Source organism: Boleophthalmus pectinirostris, unplaced genomic scaffold, assembly GCF_026225935.1.
Source record: "Boleophthalmus pectinirostris isolate CB_2022bp ecotype Guang Dong unplaced genomic scaffold, ASM2622593v1 HiC_scaffold_18, whole genome shotgun sequence".
NCBI classification, from domain to species: domain Eukaryota; kingdom Metazoa; phylum Chordata; class Actinopteri; order Gobiiformes; family Gobiidae; genus Boleophthalmus; species Boleophthalmus pectinirostris.
In genome coordinates, this window is record NW_026571133.1 from 41,519,941 (window position 1) to 41,543,913 (window position 23,973).

At 40.3% G+C, this 23,973-nt stretch overlaps 1 protein-coding gene across 1 annotated transcript in view; it reads left to right on the forward strand.

Annotated features, from left to right (window-relative positions):
• The first annotated feature begins 298 nt into the window (after positions 1 to 298).
• The window catches only part of adra1ab (adrenoceptor alpha 1Ab), a 40,991-nt gene continuing 17,316 nt past the window's right edge, over positions 299 to 23,973 (forward strand). The window contains exon 1 of the mRNA XM_020919261.2: positions 299 to 1,184. Within this exon, the coding sequence (XP_020774920.2) occupies positions 299 to 1,184 (886 nt within the window). The remainder of the gene's footprint in view (positions 1,185 to 23,973) is intronic.

Genomic DNA, 23,973 nt, shown 5'->3' on the forward strand with positions numbered 1-23,973 from the left:
TCTAACCTATCTTCTTTTTACTGCATTACAAGCTTAATAACTGCATAATTAAATTTATTCTGACATGTTAGCATAGGGTTGTTTATCACTAGAAAGATGTGAAACATATAAACTCAAAGCATAGCCTAATTTTACCGGTTTCGTTAGCTTCACTATGGCTAGTTTTAACAGTAAGATGTTAGTATCCTTTAAAATTTAGCTAATGTAGCTATTGGGAAAATAATGTAGAAAAAAAGATAGATTAATAGCGTAGCCCCAAGATGCTAATAGCGTAGTCCCAAGATGCTAACGTCCAAAAATGGTTGCTAACGGTCCCAACATGAGCACTCTCTGTTCCAACTGCACCGTGTCCTTTTACCCAGAGGTCGACGTCGGCAAAACTGTCATCATGGGGATCGTCATGGTGGTATTTTTCATTTTCGGCGTCCTCGGAAACATGCTCGTCATCTTGTCCGTTTTGTTCCACCACCACTGGCGCTCGGTGACGCACTACTTCATCGTCAACCTCGCGGCCGCCGACCTCCTCCTCAGCTCGGCGGTCATGCCCTTCTCCGCCGCGTCCGAAGCTCTGGGTCGCTGGGTTTTCGGACGAACGTTTTGCAGCGTGTGGGCGGCGTTGGACGTTCTGTGCTGCACCGCGTCGATACTCAGCCTGTGCGTCATCTCCATCGACCGCTACCTTGCCGTTAGCTACCCGCTGCGTTACCCCACCGTTGCGACCGGGAGACGATGCCTGGCCGCGGTGGCTTGCCTGTGGGGACTCTCGGCGGCTATCTCCGTTGGGCCGCTTTTCGGATGGAAGCAGCCGCAACCGGAAGACGAAACGGTGTGTCAGATCACGGAAGAGCCCGGATACGCCCTGTTCTCTGCTCTTGGTTCATTCTACATACCCCTGGCGATCATCCTGGTCATGTACTGCAGAGTGTACACCGTAGCGACCAGGGAGACCAAGAGTTTGAGGAAGGGGAGCAAAGGGGAGAACGCGGAGGGAGTGACGTTGAGGATACATCGAGGGAACGCCGGACATTCGGACAAGCAGGACAGCGTAAAGCATAAGCGCGCCTCCTTCGCTGTACTGAAGAGGATCAAGTTTTCCAGTGAGGAGAAAGCTGCGAAGACTCTGGGCATCGTCGTGGGGTGCTTCGTTCTCTGCTGGCTGCCGTTCTTCCTGGTGTTGCCCATAGGTATGTGCCACTTCTGCACTACAATACACACTTTCCTTCTTTGTTTATTTTTTGTTTGTCAGGGACCATGTTCAAATTCATTAATCATATAGAAGAAAAGTAGCCTGATTCATCAGCCGGTTTCGCTTCGTGGAAGCCGTCTAACCTTGCAGCATTAAGATTTGTTCACTCGACAGTAGGCGGGTACTTTTTTATTTAACCAATCGCTGCTATTTGGTCATGACGTATGTAAGGCACCTTTAACGGGGCTAACTGGTATATTAAGTTTTTCCCAAATCCCGTAGGAAGAAGGACAATAACGTCTTTCCCCTTGATAAAATTCACCAAACATTCTCTTTGTTCCGGCTTTAAATCCTCGATCTCAGGAATCGTTGCCAACACAGAATGTATGGCTTTGTCTACATCCACCTCAACCGCTTTGTTTACTGGTGTGTTGTACCACAAAAGGGGACCCAGTCATGGCTTCACAGCTCTTCAATGATTGGCCGGTATGCGGTCTACAACTTCCGGGGTTCTTGCAAACGTCGAGTGTATTCCAATTCCTGAACTAGTTGCTGGAGAGAAATGAAATTGAGCAGAGGCACTAGATAGCGCCAGTCTGGCTAAAAAAAAGATCATTTATACCACATTTAGCTGCTGCTACTTTCCATCTGCAGTCCCTGGGCAGATGAACACACATTATAAATACATATTTCATTACCATTACATTATAAGACTAACTTAGGTTCATTATAATGCAATAAAATGTGCCCATTTCCTATACAGTACGTTTCCTACAATCCATAGATGTCAGTTAAGGGTTAAGTAACACAACAAGGGTGCAAGCAGGTGATGCCGGGTTCCGCCACCTATTCCAACATCCCTTCATTATGACATGTCTCTATTTATGCCGGTTTTCTGACACTTTTTAGTATCTTTATAGTATCTTCATTCTGACACATCGTATACGAAATGAATGAAACACAAAGGGCCCATGCAGCCTCCGTTTTAGATTAGATTAGAGCCTTTTCCTGAAGGCTGGCCTATGCACTTTTATAAAATGCATGATTGTTTTCCACGGCTATCAGTTCGGACATTTTCCCACTGTGATATCCTATGTGGCCGAAGTATTCTCTGATTAAGTGTTTTGCACCGGCGCAAGCATCTTATGATATTTGGGAGCGCAAACTTTAATAGGCCATCACATTATTATTCTTCATGTTGAAAAATCAGAATGTTTGAAAAATAGTAAAGTGCCGCTACTCTGACAATGGGGGGGGGGAAGAGTTGCAGTACTGGGAGACTGAAAAGTAATGTTTATGCCGCTACTCCGACAATTAGACGTCAATGTCTAAATAGCGGCATGTCGGAATAGCAGCATGTAACCAGTGACGCCACAAGTCCCAAGCCACAGGTCAAATCTACAGAATTGTAATCGAACTGATGGGCGACTGAGAGATTACATTGAGATCTAACTTATAGTAAGAATGCATGAAAGATAGTTAGAAGTGAAATGCCATACTGTGGAACATTCCAGACAAAGTAATACCATTATCAACATCACCACCACCACCCAAGGACACTGAACAGGGGTAAAGGTTAGAAAGAGAAAATTTGTTTTCATAGGACCCAGAAAACCACAAACGTTACATTGTGTCCCTTGAAGTCGGATCCATCGTGTGTTTGTTAGAGCTATTCATTAATCAAATTTTAATCAAAACTGAGATTCAGATCGTCAATGATCAACTTGGGTCTTTTTAATGGAGATGTCTACAGCCAAACCTCTGTCTGTAAAAACCTGGTGTGGTGCCTCCCTCTGTAAGCTGCAGCTGTGAGCATTGTCTTTTTTGTCTTAAAATGTTTGCATTAACCCGCTCTACATGATCCTGGTGTTTTTATTTGGCTGTTTTGTGAATAATTTCCTATTTCTAATATAGAACTCCAATTTCACTTCTATAACTGCTTGCCTCGTAAGCTTCATTTGACTGGATCTGAACACTATGGCTACGTTTACACACTGAAACGAATTGCACATCACCATATCGGAAAGGATCTGCGTCCAGACACGTCGTTTTTGTGTCCACAATCAAAGCCTTCCCTATCCACACAGCTTTGCGCATATTTGTTTACGTTTTACAGAAACAAAACTTAAAACCACATGGATAATTTGCATAAACTAAACGCTCAAAAAACAGTTCGCTATTGTGCGCTGATGTGGTTCAGCTTCTGTCGGACTAAAGGACACGACTCAGTGGAATATGAGTGTTCTTTCTGTGACAGAGGGATGTTCTGCTGATGATGAGTCTGTTCTGTGCTTCTATCACGTTGGAGATGGTTCATGTTAAACTTTTCAGAGATTATCCGTCTACAGGTCATACACGTAGAGCGTATATATGAATTGACATATATTCTAGCCTCTTAGGGTTTTGGTGGTGAATTACTTCGCAGCGTATAGACCTACACCAGCGTATCAGCATTTCAGGCGTCCACACAGTGCTGGATCAGATTCGTACTCAAATGAATTCGTTGGAGCTGGCAGCACCAGATCGTTTTCAATCAGATTAGTAAGGACGAACCGCAGCGAAAACGACTCGAAAATGTCTCAAAAACGTCTTAGTGGACGGTGCCTCTGGGTGACATCACACTCTTGTAAGTCCACTTCTTTGTATGAGCTTCTTCTATGGACACTGCATGGATTTTAATAGTCTCATAGTCTCTTTTCCACACACTCAAACTCACTTCACAATTTTACGTTTCTGACTCTGTGGCATATTATAACGTTATATTTCTCTTGCCATGTCAGTCTAACTGTAGCGATAGTGGCAGTGGATGATTGTCTGTTTGCGTAGGTCTATGTGTCTGTCCTGTTATAGCCCTGCAACAAACTGGCCATTGTCCACTGTGTACCCTGCCAAAGGCCCAAAGTTGTGGCCCGTAACAGGATTTAGCAAAAAGAAGATGAAGCAATGAAAGGTCGGTGCCAATTTGGTACCATTTTTGTGAATAGACTTTTTTCTTGTGTTCAGCATTAGAAATCATTTTTTGAATCGAGCTAGATGGAAAGACATTTGTTTTGTTTATCTAATGAGACGAGCGATTAAAAACTTAATTAGCACCAAGCCCCTACGCAAACGTCGTAATTGTTGTTGTATGAATGTTTTAACCGATGTTGACAGTGATCAGACAGCAAATTAGATTGAGGGTCGGGGTAGGGAAAACCGATAGAAATGAGATCAAACTCTGGCTGGGGTAATGGACTGTACCAAGGTAGCCACGAGCAACCTCCAAGCCTATCAAAGCTCTTCATTTTGAGTTTTCAGAAAGTGGCCCTTAATTCCATGTGTGCTCGGAGGGTCCAAACACAGACAAGCAATATCCGCTGGAAAGCTTCTGACAGGGCATTGGTCATTTCAGGTCTGCTCTGAGATGTGTGTTGGGGTAACTATTAGCTATAAATAGAGTTCTTCCTTCCTGCCGGATAAAAGAATAAAAAACTGACAAAAGAAAGAAGATAGAAGTAATAGAAGTAGGAATACCCGGGTACTATTTGATGCTGAAACTATATTAAAACTGCACTCCTTTGACAACTTTGGTAACAATTTGAAATCAGACTATGTTTTGAATAGTTTGAAAATGGTCTTGAACTTTTTTTTTTTTTTTTTTTTTTTTATTGCATCAGAGCACAATATAATATTAATTAAATGCCTTTTGTGTTGAAAATTACACTTTATTGCAGGGGCTGGCAACCCACGGCTCTTTCATCCTTCTGTAACTTTGTAATTAAATACTCATTATTTATATTCCAATGTTTTTTTTTTTTTTTTTTAGTTTATTCGTTTTTAAATGTAATTCTAAATTTGTAGATAAAGGGGTCCGGTCAAGTTGTAAAACATGAGGGAAAACGGGGCAAGAATTTTTGACAATTCATTAATGTCTTAACTTATTACAGAAACTAGAGGGAACAAATTTGAAAATGAAAGTAAAAGTTCAATGAATGTAGGAAAAGATGTTACACATCCAACAGGGTCAATGTTTGCCTGTGGATTTCTTTCAAAGTTGTTGACAAAAAATGTTTAAAAGCATGTTTTTAACCAGACAGGGTTTAACCAGCCTTTTTGGTAGGTAAATAATGAATAAATCCAAGAAAAGAAAAGTTTCTGAATAAAACAGAACATTTAATGCTACGTGGGCAGATTCATTTGCGTTCACGACTGATGAGACTGAGACATGTGGAACTACGCACGATAAAATGATGAGGGAACATAGAAGCAGACGGCAGTTTTGGTTCACTTCGTACGAGGAGGACTCAAATATACACTGAGTAAAAATGTGTTTAATGCAGCTTTGTACATATGTGTTTACCTTTTACAGAAACTAAACTTAAAACCACATGGCTCATTTGCATAAAGTATAAGCGCTCTTTGTGTCGCTGATGCGTCAGCTTCTGTTGGACTACAACTCAGTGGAATATGTGTGTTCTTTCTGTGATAGAGGATGTGCTGTTGATGGTGAGTCTGTTCTGTGCTTCTATCGAATTGGAGGTGGTTCATGTGAAACTTTTCAGAGATTATCCATCTGCAGGTCAAAAACACAGACTGTATATATGAATGGACAAATATTGTCTGTAGCATTTCATTGTTTTCATAAATGCAACACATTCTAGTCTTTTATACAGAGCTTACAGGAAAAAAAAGAAATGCAGTGTTGTCCTCAGTTGAGAGTCAAAAGGGTTGTGTGGCTCCGGGTGTTTTTCTTTTCTGCGGGAGACGCTCCAAAGGGCTCTTTGAGTATTTGCCGACCCCTGCTCTATTGTATAAAGGAGTGAAAGGAGAGGTTGACTGAAGGTGCACCATTACTATATGTTTCTGGGACAGGGTCTGAAATGTTCCGCAGTATGGCATCAAACATATCTCCCAGAAGAAAAGCAGGTGACGCCACAAGCCAAAGTTCAAGGTCAGATCGGTGGAGTTGGGTCCCCGCACACATTCAGAATGCATGTGGTGTTTTTCAGCATAACAACACTTGTAAGTTTGCCTGCAAAATCCAGAATGAAATCTCTTTGTATTTTTTATACAGATTGGTATCAGTCAGGCCCCGACGCCCTTTGTTGTGTCTCAAGCCCGATCAAACACCATCATTTTGTGTATTGTTTATTGATTTGTTTATTTCAGTGACACATGTGAAAACAGCTCATTGGTCACATATCATTTACAAAAAAAAAACACACATTTTTTCCAGCTCAGATTTACAGTTTAGTGCTTGGCTTGATTCTGGAGAAATCTTAAATTCTCTGTGATTTTTTTTTTTGCTTTATTTTTTCCAATACAAACAGATCATGGATGCCCCTGATTGGCTAGTCCACCTGTCAATCATGCCCATTTGAAACAGGGAAATTTACCGGTGACTCGTATTTTCATAAAGTATTGGAAGAAAGGTGTATCTGGATCCCAGGCAACTTGGAATTGAATAAATGAATTTAAAGCAGAAGTAGGTATCTTTAGGGATAGAGCTCCCCATGCAGCTCATTTGGAAGAATACTTTGTCTGTTCAAATAAAATTTCAAACATATTTTAAGAGAGTCCAGAGAATTGTCTTTGAGTCAGTGTTGGTCATGTTGGCAGGCTGATTTTGCACCCAAAGACATCAAAGGGACACTTCAGACACTCAAAAATACTTTAGACTTTTTAACTGTGGCACTGTAGCAAAGCAATAACAGCTCCACAAAGACATGCATGTTGCAGATGCCCCAGCAGAACAGTTACACATCATCACCACAAGACATGTGCTTCTGACTTCTGACTGATTTTATAATTTATGACTTTTAAATCAGAATATCAAACTTAACAAAAGAAAAAAGTTAGCTGATTTCCTGTGGTGCACAATTTCACCACAAACTTCATCAACAAAGAGCCATGCAGTCGTAAGCTCTTCCCATGGATAACTGCACATCACACTACCGAGCAACAGATCTGTAAAAAATTTTAACCAAAATGGTGCTGTCAAATCCTACGTGGACCACCGATTAAGAAAATAAAATTGCAGAACAAAGTAAGTATGTCACAGTGGGCTTGGACTGGTGGTAGTGAAAACAAGGCAACAGAGGAACGACATATTGAATACAAGTGTGTAAAGATTGCTCAAACATGTACTCTAAATACAATTTCAAGTGGGGAAATGTGGGGATACGAGAAAGGGAAACAACAATAACATGGTAACAAACTCTGAAAAGTCTATTTGGTCTAATACAAGGGTTTCCAACCCCCGGGCCAGGGACTGGTACCAGGCCGTGAGTCTTTTGGTACTGGGCCACAAAAGTGCCAACGCCCCCTCCTGTACGCCGCATGGACGATCCAACCATCCCCCGCCTCCCCTACACCACACGGACCGTCCCCTGTCCTGTACGCTATGGATTGTCCCCCTCTCGCCTACACAGCGCCAACTGTCCCCCTCCCATATGTCTCGTGGAGCATCACCCGTCCTGTACGCCGTGCAAACTGTCCCCCCCTCCTGTACGTCTCGTGGAGTGTCGCCCGTCCTGTACACCGCACAGACCGTCCCACCTCCCATATGTCGCGCGGACCATCCCCCGTTTCATACATTGCGCGAACCGTCCCCCCTCCCATATGTTCGCGTGGACTGTCCCACGTCCCGTACATCGCGTGGACCGTCCCCCGTCCTGTAGGCTGCGCAGACCGTTCCCCCTCCCATACACCACATGCCACTAAACCAGAACTAAACCAGGTCTAAACCAGGCGTAAATCCGGTCTAAAACAGATCTAAAACTAGGACTAAAACAGGATTTAGCCAGAACTTAACCATGCTCCGGACCATCCACCGCATCTCCTCCCTTACGCAACTCCCACCCCACCCCCCAAAATGCCCTCCGGTCCGCGAAATACTGATATAAAACCGGTTCGTGGCGCAAAAAAGGTTGGGGATCACTGGTCTCATAGGTCTGCTTTAAATCCACACACCCCACTTAGAAGATGATTCAGTTAGTATATTCATGCATAGCCTAAACACATAAGATAAATGTTCTAATAAATTACCTTCTTTCTATAGAGTAGGAGGTTCAAACTAATCCAACTCAATCAAAGTTTAAACGCAGAGTCAACCTTGGGCTCCGTCAGTGATTCTCTCTGAAATGGTGTTTACTGTGGGCTGCTGTAGCATGAGCTGTGATTATGAAAAGATGGTGGGTTTATGAAGGACTCACTGTTGTTTGCTTAGAGCTATTATATTTGATCAGAGACAAACTCAACAAAGACTATCACTGCGTTGGAGTTGACTTTCCTCAACCTTTATCCAGAAAGATAGCATAAATAAAAGTTAAAAGAATGACTGGGCTCACAGTGACTCACAGTGAAATGTAAGTACAGAAATGATGTGGATTTTAAATGTGGGTGTAGTGACGTTTCCACATCTTTGTCATGCAACGTTAAAGGAGCTGTGCCAAATTTTACTGTCTTAAAAATGTGAAAAACAGAACTAGACTATTTTAAACGATTTGCAGTGCTCCAGTTCTTCTTCCACACTTTCCTTATGCATTCAGAGAGTCCTAACTATTCACCATGATGAGTTTATAAGTGTTTTTCACAACTCTCACAGACCAGAAGGCAGTTTTGACATCACTTTAAAGCTAACAACAACTGCACACTTCCAATTAAACACTTTTTATTTAAATGCAGACAGTACACAGGGGACATTAATAGCTGCTTATATAACACTATATGCAGTGTTGGGAGTAACACGTTATAAAAGTAACGAATTACAGTAATGCATTGCTTTTTGCTGTAACGCAGTAATGTAAGGCATTACAGGGGAAAAAATAGTAATATATTACTCAGTACAAATGTGAGTAACGCGTGTCACAATGCTTTTTTAACCTGGATTGAAGTGGTGGGTTTTTCTTCATACAAATTTGCTAAAATCACCGCAATATCAGCAGCGGTGAAACGCCGTAGACACGGCCGCGTAGACCTTCAGGTAACCTTGGGCGAAAGGACCGACAAAGAACTCCACGCTGTTTAAACCTGGGTCAGTTCTGGTTTAGACCTGGTTTACACTCGTCCCTCACTCTATCGCAGTTCACTTTTCGCGGTCTTGCTGTTTCGCACATTTTTTAAATGCAATTTTGCATGCTTTTTGTTTTTACAGTGTATGAACACATATTGCGTTCCTCCCGCTGCGTCCTGATTGACTAAGGGATTCCTGTCTCCTGTACAGTACAGTACCGAATGTGTTCAGCTGCCAAATTTAAATACATTTTCAATCTCTATCAGTGTGATTCTGAAGTGCTGTATGTTTGCAAGTGTTGTCTCCAACAAAACCCACAACGTCGACGAAACGTTCTGCACTGACAAAGGCTCCTGCGGTCGCACGCAAAAGGCAGAGAACAATGCAAACCATCGCACAAAAAGTTGGACTTCTGGACACGCTGAAGGAAGGTAGAAGTTACGCGCTGTAGCAGAGTCTTGCACCGGGTCGGGTACCTGCAAATAGTTGCTGAAATCAGGACCACGAGCCCACGCAGCATGGTGTCCATAAAGCGCGATTGGGCGACAGTCGCTCTTACCTCCATGAGATGCGGAGCAGAGCCGCTCCTTTCTCCTGTGGTCACTTTCGAGCCCGTCCCGACAGTGAGTCCTAGTTCAGTCCTGGTTTAGTCCTCCTCTTCAGTCCTGGAATCAGTCTGAGGTTAGTCCTGTTATAGTCCTCGTTCAGCTCTGGTTCAGTCCTGGTTTAGTCCTGGTTCAATCCATATAAGGCGCAAAAGTTCAGCATCTTCGCAGTTATTTTGGTGAGAGTAACTTAAAGTAATGCAATATTAATGTAATGCCTTACATTTTATGTTTATTTTAATGTAACAAATGACTTTGAAATGACAGTAATAAGTAATAAATAAGGCATTACAGTTTTAAAGGAACTTGCCCAACAGTGACTATATGTACGAGAGCAAGACACATTATGCTCAGATACATGGGGCCGTTAATGCTTTGCCCTTTAACCAAAGTGTATCTGGTTCAAAACATGGCCAGACCTTCTAGTTACATTAATCTGTGTGACGTTGGCCCCCATCAAACACAAACCTACACAAAAACTATGTTCATCATCTGTATGTGCTGCTTTTTGCCGTTAAAAGTTTCATTTGTGCTGCTTGAGTTTTTGAGATATTTACTATTATTTTATAGGTCAAGAAAGCCCCCCAGGAAGCTTAAAAATGCTCTAAAACAGCCCAAAATTGTGTCATTCTTCTGAGCTTCTTTTGTTTTGTTTTGTGTTGTAAAAAGTTTTGTTTGTGCGATTATGTTTCTTATGATATTAGCAGTTTTATTTTCAACCAGTGACGTTTATCCAGCCCCTCAAAATGTTAAACAGCCTCAAAACAGGCAGAAAATTATACGAAATGTTTGTATTTCGTTTGTGCTGTTTTGCACTGTGACAATTTTCATTTGTGTGAGCATATTTCTAAAATGATTCATTATTATTTTTGTGAAAATTATATGACGTCCTTTCCATTCAGCTGAGCTAGTGAAGATAAATGATCTGAGGGTGTGGAAAAGTCTGTATCAGTTTTTAGTAACTTGCTTTTCATTCATATTTTATATAATAATAATACAGACTTTTCCACAGCCTGAGATCATTTCTCTTCACTAGTTTTGTGGAGTTTTGTTAAAGCCGCTGTCGTCAGTTGAGCAGAAAGGACATCATATAATTTCCGCAAATATAATAATTTTAGAAATATACTCACAGCGCCAAACAGAACAAACTGAGTACAAACATTTTGTATAATTTTCTGCCTGTTTTGAGGCTGTTTAACATTTTGAGGGGCTGGATGATGTCATCGGCTGAAAATAAAAGTGCTAATATCATAAGAACCATAATCACACAAACAAAACCTTCTGCAGCACAAAACAGCACAAAAACTAATAGACACCATTTTAGGCCTTTTTAGAGCATTTCTAAGCATCCAGGGGGCTGGCTGACCCTAATTTGACCTATAAAAGAATTGTTAATATCTCTAAAACTAAAGCACAAATGAAACTTTTTGCAGCACAAAACAGCACAAATGAAGCACAAAGGATAGACATAGTTTTTGTGTAGGTTTGCGTTTGACAGGGGGCCAACTTCACAGAGGTGTTACCATGTGACTGCAATAGGATGGACATAAAAAAAAAAAGTCAAATTAAAGAATGTGCAATCAGAGAAATTGATTGAGAGATGTGAGAAGTACTCAGTTACCTTTACAATCACAGTTACGTTACGTGACGTTAAGTATGTTTACTTCTACAACTATTAGGGATGGGCATGATTAGTCGATTAATCGATAATTGATCATTAAGAATTTCATCAATTACGTTCATTTTAATCGACAAACCGAATTTAAGTTGCTGTGCGTAGTGTGACCAAACAGGGGTCCGGACATGTGTCTCTCTGCACTCAGAAGGAGCGAGACACAAACAGTCGGTCAGATTGCAACGTACTGAAGCGCAAATGTGTATTTAACGATGACTTGTACAAGAAATTCCACGCTTTCTGTTCTGCTCGGGACAAGTGTGAGTCCATGTGCACAGTGTATAAAGCAGCACATATGTTTCGGTGTCCAGTAGGAAAAAGTTTTGCCAGGTGAGAGTCGCTCAATGTTGTACGGTGTCCTGGTTTTGACAAACGCAAATATGGTCACACTAACCTGTATTTCACTGCATCAGTGCACAAGAGGGTTTTTTTTTTTTTCCCTTCGCATAGTTTATGCAAATTAGCCATGTGGTTTTAAGTTTTGTTTCTGTCTTTCTATTTATAATGTCAAACGGGCTGATGTGGCTCTAGAGTGATTATGGTTTATTTGTCGTAAAGTAGAATTTATTTATGCAGATTAGTAGTGCAGATAGTAATAATAATGATAATTTTAATATAAAAACCCTGACGACCGATTAAGAAAATGTCATCGAATGCCCATGCCTAACTACTGCTAAAGAAAACTGCACTTCTGATAGTAGATTTTAGACACCATACTTTTATTCCTACTTGAGATATACTGTATATTTGTGTAACAGTACTCTTACCCGAGTAAAAGTTTAGGTTACTCTCAGAGAAAAGCTTTTTGTTGACTAAATTCATTTATTTTGTCCTCTTTTTTGTAATCTATACTTTGAAAATACCACTAACATTTATTACTAGACTTTACTTGAGTAGTCATTTCCCAAATATACTATACTTACTTTAGCAATTTCATGGATCACTACTTTTATTTCTTGAGTAATAATAATATTTTGCTACTCCACTCTGACAACATAAGCGTGAGAAGGCGATGGTTTGAGGTACAGCCAGATTTGAACCACTCACCCTCTGGTTTGTGGGTGACCGCTAAACCCACTGCACCACCATTGTCACATATTGCCAAAGATCTCAAAAGCTCTAAGCCTTATTAACTCTTTCAAGTGTTCAAATAAATTAACATCGCACTTGAGTCAGAATTGCAATCACGTCGGCTGGGATAACCAATTGCAGAATCAAGGACCATTATTATCACCTCAACAAAAGCAAGTTACACAGATTAGCAGAAAAGGCATCATTTTAAATAAGATTGTCACATTCTGTTCTACAAAATTGCTTTTAAAATGGCATAAGGACAAATAAGCGGTTTGAAAGTTCTAAAAGTATTCTAAATGCGAGAACTTTGAATTGGCTTGTCACCGTGTTAAACCTGTTTCCAATCTGACTCCCACAGCTGCCTGGTGCTTCAGTGACAGACACACTCATGGACATGGGCAATTAGAGACAGAGAAATGCATAGAATAAATTAAAGATTTTGCTAATCAAATAGTCAAATAAAAGTCCACATTTGTATGCATATGAAAGACGATAATGTTAATGAGCAGAGCGTTATTGCTGCAAAAATTACGTAGTGAAAGCGATGTGGTTTAAAGAGGTTATTATGCAAATTTGATTTCCAGACGCTTGTTATAATATCGTTCCCTCATCAAAAACACGCCTGAAGAGATTTAGATGCAGGGGTGGCACGTCACAAAGAAAAAGTAGTAAATAACTGAACTTAAGTATAAATTGTAGGTGTCTGTGATTTACTAAAAAGTGGATTCTTTTTACTTTTGCTTCACTACATTTGAGAGCAGGTATCTGAACTTCCTGCTTCACTACATTTTTGAACTGGACTGAAAAGTAAAAACATTTTTTTTATTATTGAGAGTCTGAGAGCTGCTGAAAAGGCTGTGGCTGTTTGCTGCAGGTTTTCCAATCAGTAGGAGCAGGTAGAGGGTACTCTTGGAAAAAGGATCAAAACTCAAACACAACGGACTCCAGGCACTCCAAACAAGTAGAAAAAGTACAAAACTGCAAGAGGAAAAATATAGTTAAAAGGCCTTTATTTGAATGGCCAAAGCCGACATGTTTCGACCTTAACTGGTCATCATCAGGGCTTAATTAAAACAGAACATGGGTGTTAGGGTTAGGGTTGGAGGAGGAGATGATTGGCGGTAGACAAAACAGGTCAGCAGCACAGGACATGGCACAGGCAAAAAAATAAATAAAAACCTGGAGTTGTGTTTTGTTTTACCCTGCAATATTTAGGCCAGTTTCTTTTCTCAAACAGAAAATGCTTTTTAAATGCCACACACCTTCACTAGAATATTTTTGGATGAACTAAGGGCTTGCTCACACGAGAACACTTGTGGGTAAAAATCACAACATATTTTATCAGAAGTGCCTTTCGTTTAGACGGTGACGGCGTTTTTGGGGCTTAAAAATGAAAAAATCTGAAAACACCCTCCAGAGCGGAAAAGTTGAATACGCTCCACTGTAGCGTTTCTGTCTACACTGCCCAAGACGCAAAACTCTGGTCAAATCTGCTCACGTCGTGTACACGTTTATGTCACATACATCACCACCTAGAAGCACCACCTAGCCAGCTGGCATGCATACCCAATCCAATTCCACACACGTTTGCGTCACCGTATACATACAGATTTCCTCCTGAAAACGCTCGTCTAAACGCGGAATAAAAAGTGAAGACGCGATGCCACTTTTGCGTCTTCATATAGCCTAAAGCTAAAAGGATCTCTTAACTTGAAAACCTAACACTTCATGACCTCGCAAGGTGGAAAAAAGCATTTTGAGCTTTGGAGATGTAGACAGACTACTAATAAAGGATTACTCAAACACGTGTGAATATGTTTTTGAGGAGGTCACAACATTATAACAAGAGAAAGCTCACAAGAGTCAGTTTTGATAAATAATACAGAACCTTTAAATGAGCAGATATGTTTAGGCTCCAGGGCTTGATCAAGTTTCATGATAAAGTTGCAGAATTTTGGACATAGGACCTCATTTCCTAGTCATTACATCTCAGTTCTTGGAATATGGGCCCCCTGAACCCCTAAGCATTAATATCTTAAAGGGGGCTAAGGCATACAGGCGTCGAATGGAGAATATCAGGCACCACAACACTCTGGTGTAATAATTTCCTTCAGGTGTTTCGTGGAGTGGATAAGACTGTTTTTAGTGGCAGGAGATAACTATGGCCATTGACATGCACTAGTCTAGCACCAGCGACCTCTGCAAATACAAGAACAGGATGGAATATTTTAAAAAGTGTCTCCACACGTCTCCAACACTCTGGCTCACTAGAAAATTAGGTCCTAAGTCCAAAAGTCCAGACTGTCCATTTAAATTGGGGCCAGCTCCCAAGAAATACAACCCTCATCTATTATTTCACTGTAGTTAATTTTGACAGTGTAAGAACATTTCTGAAAAGAAAATTTGTGATCTTTTGGAGCGTATGGCTAGCCAAGCTGCCGCCACCTAGTGCCTCTGCTCAAGGGGAAATACATTATTGTCCTTCTTCCTATGAGATTTGCCTCATTAGCGGCGCATTACATACATCACGACCAAATAGTAGTGATTGGTTAAATGAAAAAAGTACCTGCCTACCGTCGAGTGAACAAATCCTAATACTGCGAGGTCAGACGGTTTCCACGAACTGTCAAACTCAAACTCATCCCCATATTGACTTGAATTGCGCGGGTCTTCGTTCCAGCCACCGAAGGCCCTGCAGGTGTTTCTTTAGCAGGGAGAGTCATATTAGTCCAAGTTTATAACAATGATCTAGAAATAATTACTAGTGTAGTGTTTATTACTTACTGAATAAAAAATATTGAAAAAATATATTGTAGTAATTCATTCAATATATTTTCTTGGGCCTTCACTGAATACCTTGAAGGCCCTGAAGGTTCCCCTCTGAAAGAAATGCTCTTTGCACAACAAATGTGTGACTCTTTCATTTACATTTCCAATAAAAGTGTGCTATACTCTACTTTTTAATTCATTAATTGGTTTTACTTATAACATGCGATTAATCACACTCGAACTCATGCGATTAATGCATTTTTTTAATTTTTGCCCAACCCTAAAAAAATCATCACCCCTCTCTCTGTAAATGCTGCAGTGAGCTTCATCATTTTGGTCTTAAAATGTTCATCAACCCACTCTCTTAATCTTTTTATTTTGCTATTTTGTCCCTAAATAAATTCCTGACCCACGGCTTCGGTGAGCTTCATTTGACTGGAGCTGAACTGAAGCCGAGCGCAACACACTCCCATAGTTCACTTCTTTGTACACTCTATGATGGCAATACCTTTATACACATTATATAACTTCTCTCACTTGTTTTCACTCATGGAAAATATAAATATTCCTCAAGTACATCATTCCTGAACAGTCATTTTACATAGGCCTATTTGATTTGACCTTTGGCTATCTTAAATGGTATATAACACGCTTTCTAAACACACCAAGCGCACACACTTCACATCTCAACATCTCACATCTGAAGTAAATATTTTTGTGAAAGTTGTGCGAGTGAGTTAATTAAACACAAGCGTATTCTGACTGTTACATAAGCACTTTGAAGTTCGCGCTCCGTCCGCACTGTTAGGAAATGAAATGTATACAGTGATGCAGATACCATCTCACCAGGGAAAGACCAGGATATTAGTGGTCTTGACTGGTAGACACAAAGGGACCTTAAAGTGCGCGACATCAGTTTTACATCAGTTAAAGGTCCCACATTACACAAAGTTGACTCCTGTGAGCTTTAAGCCATGTTATAATGTGGTTACCCCCTCAAAAACAAGGAGCTGTATTGTATTTCATTCACACATGTTTTGAGTAATCGTTTATTATTATTAGTCTGTGTACTAGTACATCTCCAAAGCTCAAACTGGTCTGTTCCACCTTAGTTCAGTAGAGATTGGCAATTCCAGATCTGAAATTATCCAAATGATTCTAGGTGTAGGTGTAGCCAGGATGGCGCCACCTAGTGCTTCAGCAACTAGGTCAGGAATTGGAATAAACTAGATCAGGGGTGTCCAAACTTTTTCTCATTAAGGGCCACATATCTAAACACAAATGAAGCAGAGGGCTGATCGAGGGACCATAGACTGATGCTCAATACAGTGAATAATTGTAATATGTTTAACACAGTAGAATGAGCCATCAGTCTTTATTCATGCTAAGATCCATAAAACCACACATTAAATATTAAATATTTGCTTTATCAAGGTAGATTTTCAAATAAGCTTGCAGTAAAAAGTTAATTTTTAATTGATACAAGTTAATTTGGGTCAATTCACCTGAAACCCTGGGGGCCAAGGAAAGTTTGTCTGAGGGCCGCATTTGGCCCACAGGCCATAGTTTGGACATGCCAGCACTAGATGGTTTGCTGGAAGTTGTAGACTGCACACCGGCCAGTCAGCAAAGAGCTTTAAAGTCATGACTGGGTCCATTTTGTGGAACAGCACAACAGTAAACAAAGAGGTCGAGATGGATGTAGATGAAGACAAACATTCTGTGTTGGCAACGATTCCCGAGATCAAGGATGTAAAGGTGGAATAAACAGAATGTTTGGTGAATTTTATCAAGGGGAAAGATGTTATTATCCTTCTTCCTACGAGATTTGGGAAAAGTTTAATATACCAGTTAGCCCCGTTAGCAGCACATTACATATGTCACGACCAAATAGCAGCGATTGGTTAAATTAAAAAATACCCGTCTACCGTCAAGCAAATGAATCCTAATGCTGCGAGGTCAGACGGTTTCTACAAAGTGAAACCAGCTGATGAATCAGGCTAATGTAGGTGTATGGAGTTTAAAAACACAGTGGAGCAGCCGAAACAGTCAGGTATGAAAAACAAACTCTTGGTCTGAAAAAACAACCTAATAACATAAAATATCGGAAGATCAAATGAAGGTCATTGGACTACAGTGGAGCACTTCCTGTATCGTCATGTGACATCACAAGGTGGAACAGAGTGTTTTCAGTCTTCAGAGAGAAGAACTCAGCCTAAATATGCAGAGTATGTGAGTTAAACATTTGTGAATAAAACAAAACACAACTCCAGGTCTGTTTGTGATGAGGAAACAACATTATAACATAGATCAGAAGATTGTGTAATTGTAATATGGGCCCTTTAATTGACTTGACTAAAAAAAAAAAAAAAAAAAACTTTAGAAGAAAAGTAATGGCACTCTTACTTAAAATTTTTGGCTACTCCACCAACCTCTACAGAAGAAATCAAAAGTGGGCGATGGTGATTGAGGTATTACAAAATTTGAACTCCTGATCTTCTCATTGGTGAGTGAACACTAAACCCACTGCACCATTGTCACAGATTGCAAAAGATAAAGAAAGATCCAAGTATGAAAGAGAATTAGTTTCATCAGATATTGAATTTTAAATGCCACTGAATGTCCAACTTTATTTTTATTCTGAATGTCAGTTAATGAAATCATATGTGTACATTTTCAAATTCAATATAAAAAATAACCTTTTAAATATTCAGCACAAATATTTTCAAGCCCTCAAATTCAACAGTCAAAATTCAGAGTGAAAAAAAAATTGTAGCAAAGATCCACAATGCCAAGCCCTAAGAAAGTGATTCGATCTAACTGAGTAAGTAGAGTAAGTAAACAGGAAATTGTGTAGTGAAGCAATCTAATTGGTCAGAATTATCTTCACCAAAACCTCATTTCTTTTATTTCTGTGTAAACCCCGCCCACAGATGAGAACGGCCAATAGGAAACATCATCATATGAAGTGTTTTCATTGTGTTTGGACGCTTTGGTGGTTTACTAAATGACAAGTTCAGTTACTCGTATTAGTGCAGTACTTTACCACATCCATATCACTGCCTGTGGGTTTGGTAGTCGATGTGGTGAGGCCAATATTGAACAAATACTTGATTTAAAGGACTCTTAAGAGGACACGCGAAACCTCATAATACACTTCAAGCTCGGACGTGAGGAAAGTTCCGAGGTCCAAGTGGGAGTTGGAAGATAATCGAACATTTTTTACAGTTCATTTGGACCTACTGTCTATGGTTTGGACCCGAGTTCGCGTTCACACCAGAGGAACCGCACCAAAGTTTAGCATTTGGCGTGGATTCAAACGAACCGAGACCACCTCTTTCCTGAGGTCTCGATCCACTTGATTTGGTCCGGGTCCAAGTCCGATTGATACTTTCACACCAATGAAAATGAACCAAACTAAGAGCTTTTGGTTCGAATGGACCGTTTTGTGCACACCAAATACTGTCGGTGTGAAAGCACCCTGAAATATAGGCGAGTTTCTTTGTTGACAAAGGCGCGCGTTGCATGCTGGGAATTATTTTGGTCGGCGGCAATAAACACTAATTTAACATGACGGACGGAGCGAGAAAGCACGTAAAGGGTATTGATCCCGGTTATTTATCCACTCTAACGGCAGAGGACCCAAGACCATTTGATCAGAAATTGGCATCGACGGATGCCAAATCACCCTTTTCAACCCCGACAAAAGGTGGACCAAACCAAATTTCTGGTCAGAATCGCCAACTACCTGGACAAATATTCACTCACAATGACTTGGTGGAAACTCCTGGGCCATTCACAGCAGAAAAGATGAAAACCTCCAAGAGTCTGGATGCGTTGTTGAACTTGTTGGAGTCCACGGTTTGTTAGGATCTTCTATGTTTGCTCTGCGAATGTTTGAAAGCCGTTTAATTCACCGTTAGTGGTTCTTTTCACTCAGAATATGAAAATGACATTTTCCTTCTTCCGTGATTCTATTAGTGCATCTGATAATGCAGCAGGAATTTACCATTATCGGGGATAAATATGCGAGGTTACGCACTGTGTTTCGTGTTTCTTGCCTCCGACCAAAATATTTCCCAGCATGCAACGCGGGCTTTTAATAACAATGACATCAGCTGAAACTCGCCTATTGGAGGGCTTGAAAATACATGCGCTGAATATTTAAAAGGTGAACATTTTTATTTTGATTATACAACTAAAATTCTCAATAAAATTAATTCAAACATCTTTTTTCAAACTTCAAAAATCAGCAGCATTTAAAATTCAAAATCTAATGGAACAAATTATCTTCTTATTTATATGTTACCAACTACTTAAAATTGTAGTGACCACTGAAGGCAGTTCCACACTTCGTTTTTGTCCAGAAAGCTGCAAATGTACCTATTTTGCACTAAAGTAGCCAAAAGAATGACCAGGAACAGTAGATAAAGCATTTCAAACACCATATACACAGTTTAATAGTGGAAAAAAGTAGATTTAGTGTTTAGTTCCACTTTAACTCCTATCTCCTAGTGAAATAAGTAGCTTAATCTGTTATATGCACTTGAAGGATCTGCAGTGGCATTCAGGGACTCAGTCTGTTCCACCGGGTTAGACACAAACAAACAAGAGTGGTTTAAAGTGCATCACGGGTTCTTCTGGATGAATTAACTCTGGATTTCTTTGTCGAGCTAATCTAATTGACTTGTCACAATTGATCTGCTTTGGAGTTAGCAGCATTCCTTTGGAGTGGGACCAAGTGAGCTGTAGCTGTTTCAATAAAGCTCAGAGTGAAAAAGCAAATTCATCATTTTTTTTAAGAAGACAAAAGAACTACAGTGTTTCTGAAGATTTAAAGACATATTTAAATTCTTACAAGCTTTTTATTTGTAGTCGAAACACGTAGGTTAGTCCTGTTTTGACCTGAAGCATCATGTTTCTAATGAAGGTTTTGTTTTTTTTTTTATTTGCATGATTTTAACTTTTCCATCATTTATCTATTGTGTTTTGTGTGTCATTATTCACCTTTTAGTTGGTTAACCAACATTGTGCATTGAATATTGCATTGCATTTGATGACAAAAAGGTGCTGTACCTGATTTTTACTGTGCTAAAAATGCGAAAAACAAAATGTGATCATGTTAAATGTTTGTTGTAATCCAGCGTTATTCCTCGTTTACTTTATGCATTCAGAACATCCTAATTTTTCACTGTGATGAGTTTATTAGCACAAAATGTAGACACTAGAGCTGAGTTGTGCTGTCACAGTAAAGTGAACAACAACTAGCATCCTAACACACCTTCCTGATTATTAGACAAACAACACTTCATAATTATACCTTAAAGACTCTTTTTTTTAGACACAATTTACAATGTAGGAATGTTTAGTAGAAAATATATCAGTGCCAATTTAGTTTTTATAGCACATTTACAACAACATCGACTGCACAAAACCAATATATTTTATATATATATGTACCCAGCAGACTGGGCATGACATGATGATATGAAACTGTGTGTTTTGTGTTGAGAATCATGTCACGTCCTCTGATTATGAGAATGCTCCTATAAATCACTTGTTTATTCCCCCAGGACCGCTGTGCCAAACACAGTGTGACCCAGAAGTGAATATATAAATACTAGATAGTACAGATTTACCATAACGCTCTAAACTCACCATTAGAAGTGTGTTTTCTCTGCTCAAGGCAATTGAAAACTTTTACAGTACAATCAATCAGCCGCTGTACAGACAGAATCATGTCTGGGACTTAAACTGTCACATTTAGTTAGTGAGAATCTATGTCTCCACATTATGAGGTTCTGTACGGACGATGCACCCGTTCACAGAGTACGCAGGCACCCCAACAACACAACCAATGTACGCAGGCACCCCAAAAACACAACAAATGTATGCAGGCACCCCAACAACGCAATCAATGTACGCAGGCACCCCAAAAACACAACTAATGTATGCAGGCACCCCAACAACACAACCAATGTACACAGACACCCCAACAACACAACCAATGTACGGAGGCACCCCAAAAACACAACTACTGTATGCAGGCACCCCAACAACGCAACCAATGTACCACAGACACAACAACAATACAACCAGTTGAGCTATAAGAAAAGTGCAAAAATCACTGACATGGTTAACAGTTGTGGCCTCTGTGTCAGAGTCTGATCTCATCACATCTCAGACACTCATCAGGGCTGGGTCTGGTTAGTATTTGGACAGAGTCACTGTGAGGCACCAATGGCCTGTCATTGTGTCCTTAGGCAAGGCACTTAACCCACCCTACATAGTATGCATGTGGTGTGCGAGTGGTTGTAGGGGCTGATGGCATTGACTGACTGTCTCACTCCCTTTAGTCTGCCCCAGGACAGTTGTGGCTGTAGTAGTCGCTCACTACCACCGAGTGTGAAGTGAATGAAGAATACATTATTATTATTAATGGTAACAGGGCTCCTTCATCAACAGCCTTGTTCAGATGTATATTAGTAATATTCTACTGGACAACTCAGACAAACTAATGCAGAGCTGAACTTTTAATTACAACATTAGATGCTTTGATAATTGAAGTTTTTATTATGTGTACTTCATCTATTGGCCTTGCTTTAGCCACTTCAGAGAAATGTGTGTTTTATTTTTGATAATAAAATCTTTTATGATAATTGCTGTGAAATAAACAGAATAATTAAGCACTTTTACACAAGAGGTCAAAATGAGTTTCCTCTGCAGGGTGGCTGGGCACTTCCTTAGAGATGGGTGTGGCTGAGGAGCTCAGTCATACAGGAGGAACTCTAAGTAGAGCCGCTGCTCCTCCATGTGGAGAGGAGCAGAGGAGGGGAGGGGATCTGTTCCAGTGTCTCTCAGCTGGCCGGGAAGAGCTGGAGGAAGTGTGTGGGCATTTCTGCTCAGACTATTAGCTCTTCGACCTGGCCCTGGGTAAAGCAGCAGACAAAGCATGGATGGATGGATGTGTCCATGTGGTGTACTGATGTGCAAACACACTCTATCTATTTTGCACAGACCAGTGCAGGTGAATATTCATTTCGATGTTTCAGTGCTCTGACTGGGACAGATAAATTCCCTGCATTATTAAGAGCTCACATGTACCATATGTCAATCTAAAACCTTTTAATCGATTCATTCTCTGGTCCAGTTTTGATATTATCTCTATTTGAAATTTATATAAAACTTCCTACAAAAACCTTTCCCTACTTTTCATCTCCCTTGCATCTCAGTATCCTTCTGTACATCAGCCCACCAAAGAAGCCCTGTGTCTAACTCTTTAAATCCCTGTTTGAGACTGTGGAGCCCCTGTCTGGCCTTACAGTCCCTACCCTGCGTGACACTCTATAGCTCCATAGGTTTTCCCAGTGCATAGCAGCAGGCGATAAGCAGCCAGACGCTCAGGAACCAAAATATAAGACACATTCTTGGGATTTCCACAGGGCCCGACCCCACTCTGACCCCTACACGTTGGAATTTGTCCTTTCTTCCTCACATCACTTCACGTGGCACTTTGAAATGTCAGAGACGGAGGAGTCTGGGGCAGGAGCAGACAGGGCACAGACGACTGGGTGGACATTACATAATAACAATCAAACACTGTACTTGAAGTATAGTAGTAATATAGCTACGAATTAAAGAGGAGGTATTGCAGTTCTGTTGGGTATTAATTTCTAACACATAATATCTTTAGGTCACCGTGTTTTGTTTTTGATGCTCTGAGTCTCCTCTCCCTTTGCTTTCCACGTTAAGTCACTCCCCTTCAGAGCATTATCGCAGCACAATCAGCGAGCATCAGCTAATGAAACTACCGCACATTAGGCTTGTCAAGTTGTAGTGTACTATTTTGTATCCTGCTTTTGTATATTTCTGGAAAATTGCTGTGTGGGCAGTGATGGAAGGTAAAGTATAAAAGTAATAGTACAATAACAATTTAAGTGCAATTTTAGTAAAATTTTAGGTATCAGTACTTTACTTAACTATATTTTACAGTGATTACTTTTTACCTTTACTTTACTACATTTGAGGGCATGTATGTGTTTTTACTCCGCTACATTTTAGATCTGGACAGAAAAGTGAAAAGTCATTTAATTTGAATGTCCCAACTTTGAGCAAACTAAATGCACAAACCAGTTACAAAATTTAAGAAATCAGCTGAATCACTTAAAATCAGCTAAATTCTGTATCAAAATTACAATATTTGATGTTTTAATTGTCCTAAAATATCTCAACAAAATATATTTACTGGTTACTCTTAAAGTATATTTTTAAACAGGTACTTCAATAGATTTACTTAAGTAGATTTTTTAATGTGATAATTTTACTTGAGTAATCCTTTGCCTCTATATTTTTACATTTACTTAAGTAACAAAACTGAGTACTTCATCTATCTCTGTGTGTGGGAGTATGGATGATGTAGGCTCGTGGGCTGAGCACTGGGCAGAATCTTCTGACAGATTCACACTGTCTGCGAGTTCGGTGCAGTTTTACTATGACTTGTCTGTCCCACTGACTGCGTTCTCTGCTGCTGTACAGTCTCAGCCGGCTGCGGGCAGAATGTGGAAACTGCACTCCCAAGACAACATATAAGATTCACACGTCTGCGCTCCATTGTGCTGCACCCTGCTCTGTGTAGTCATATCATACCTGTTGTAGTGAATGAAGCCGCTTC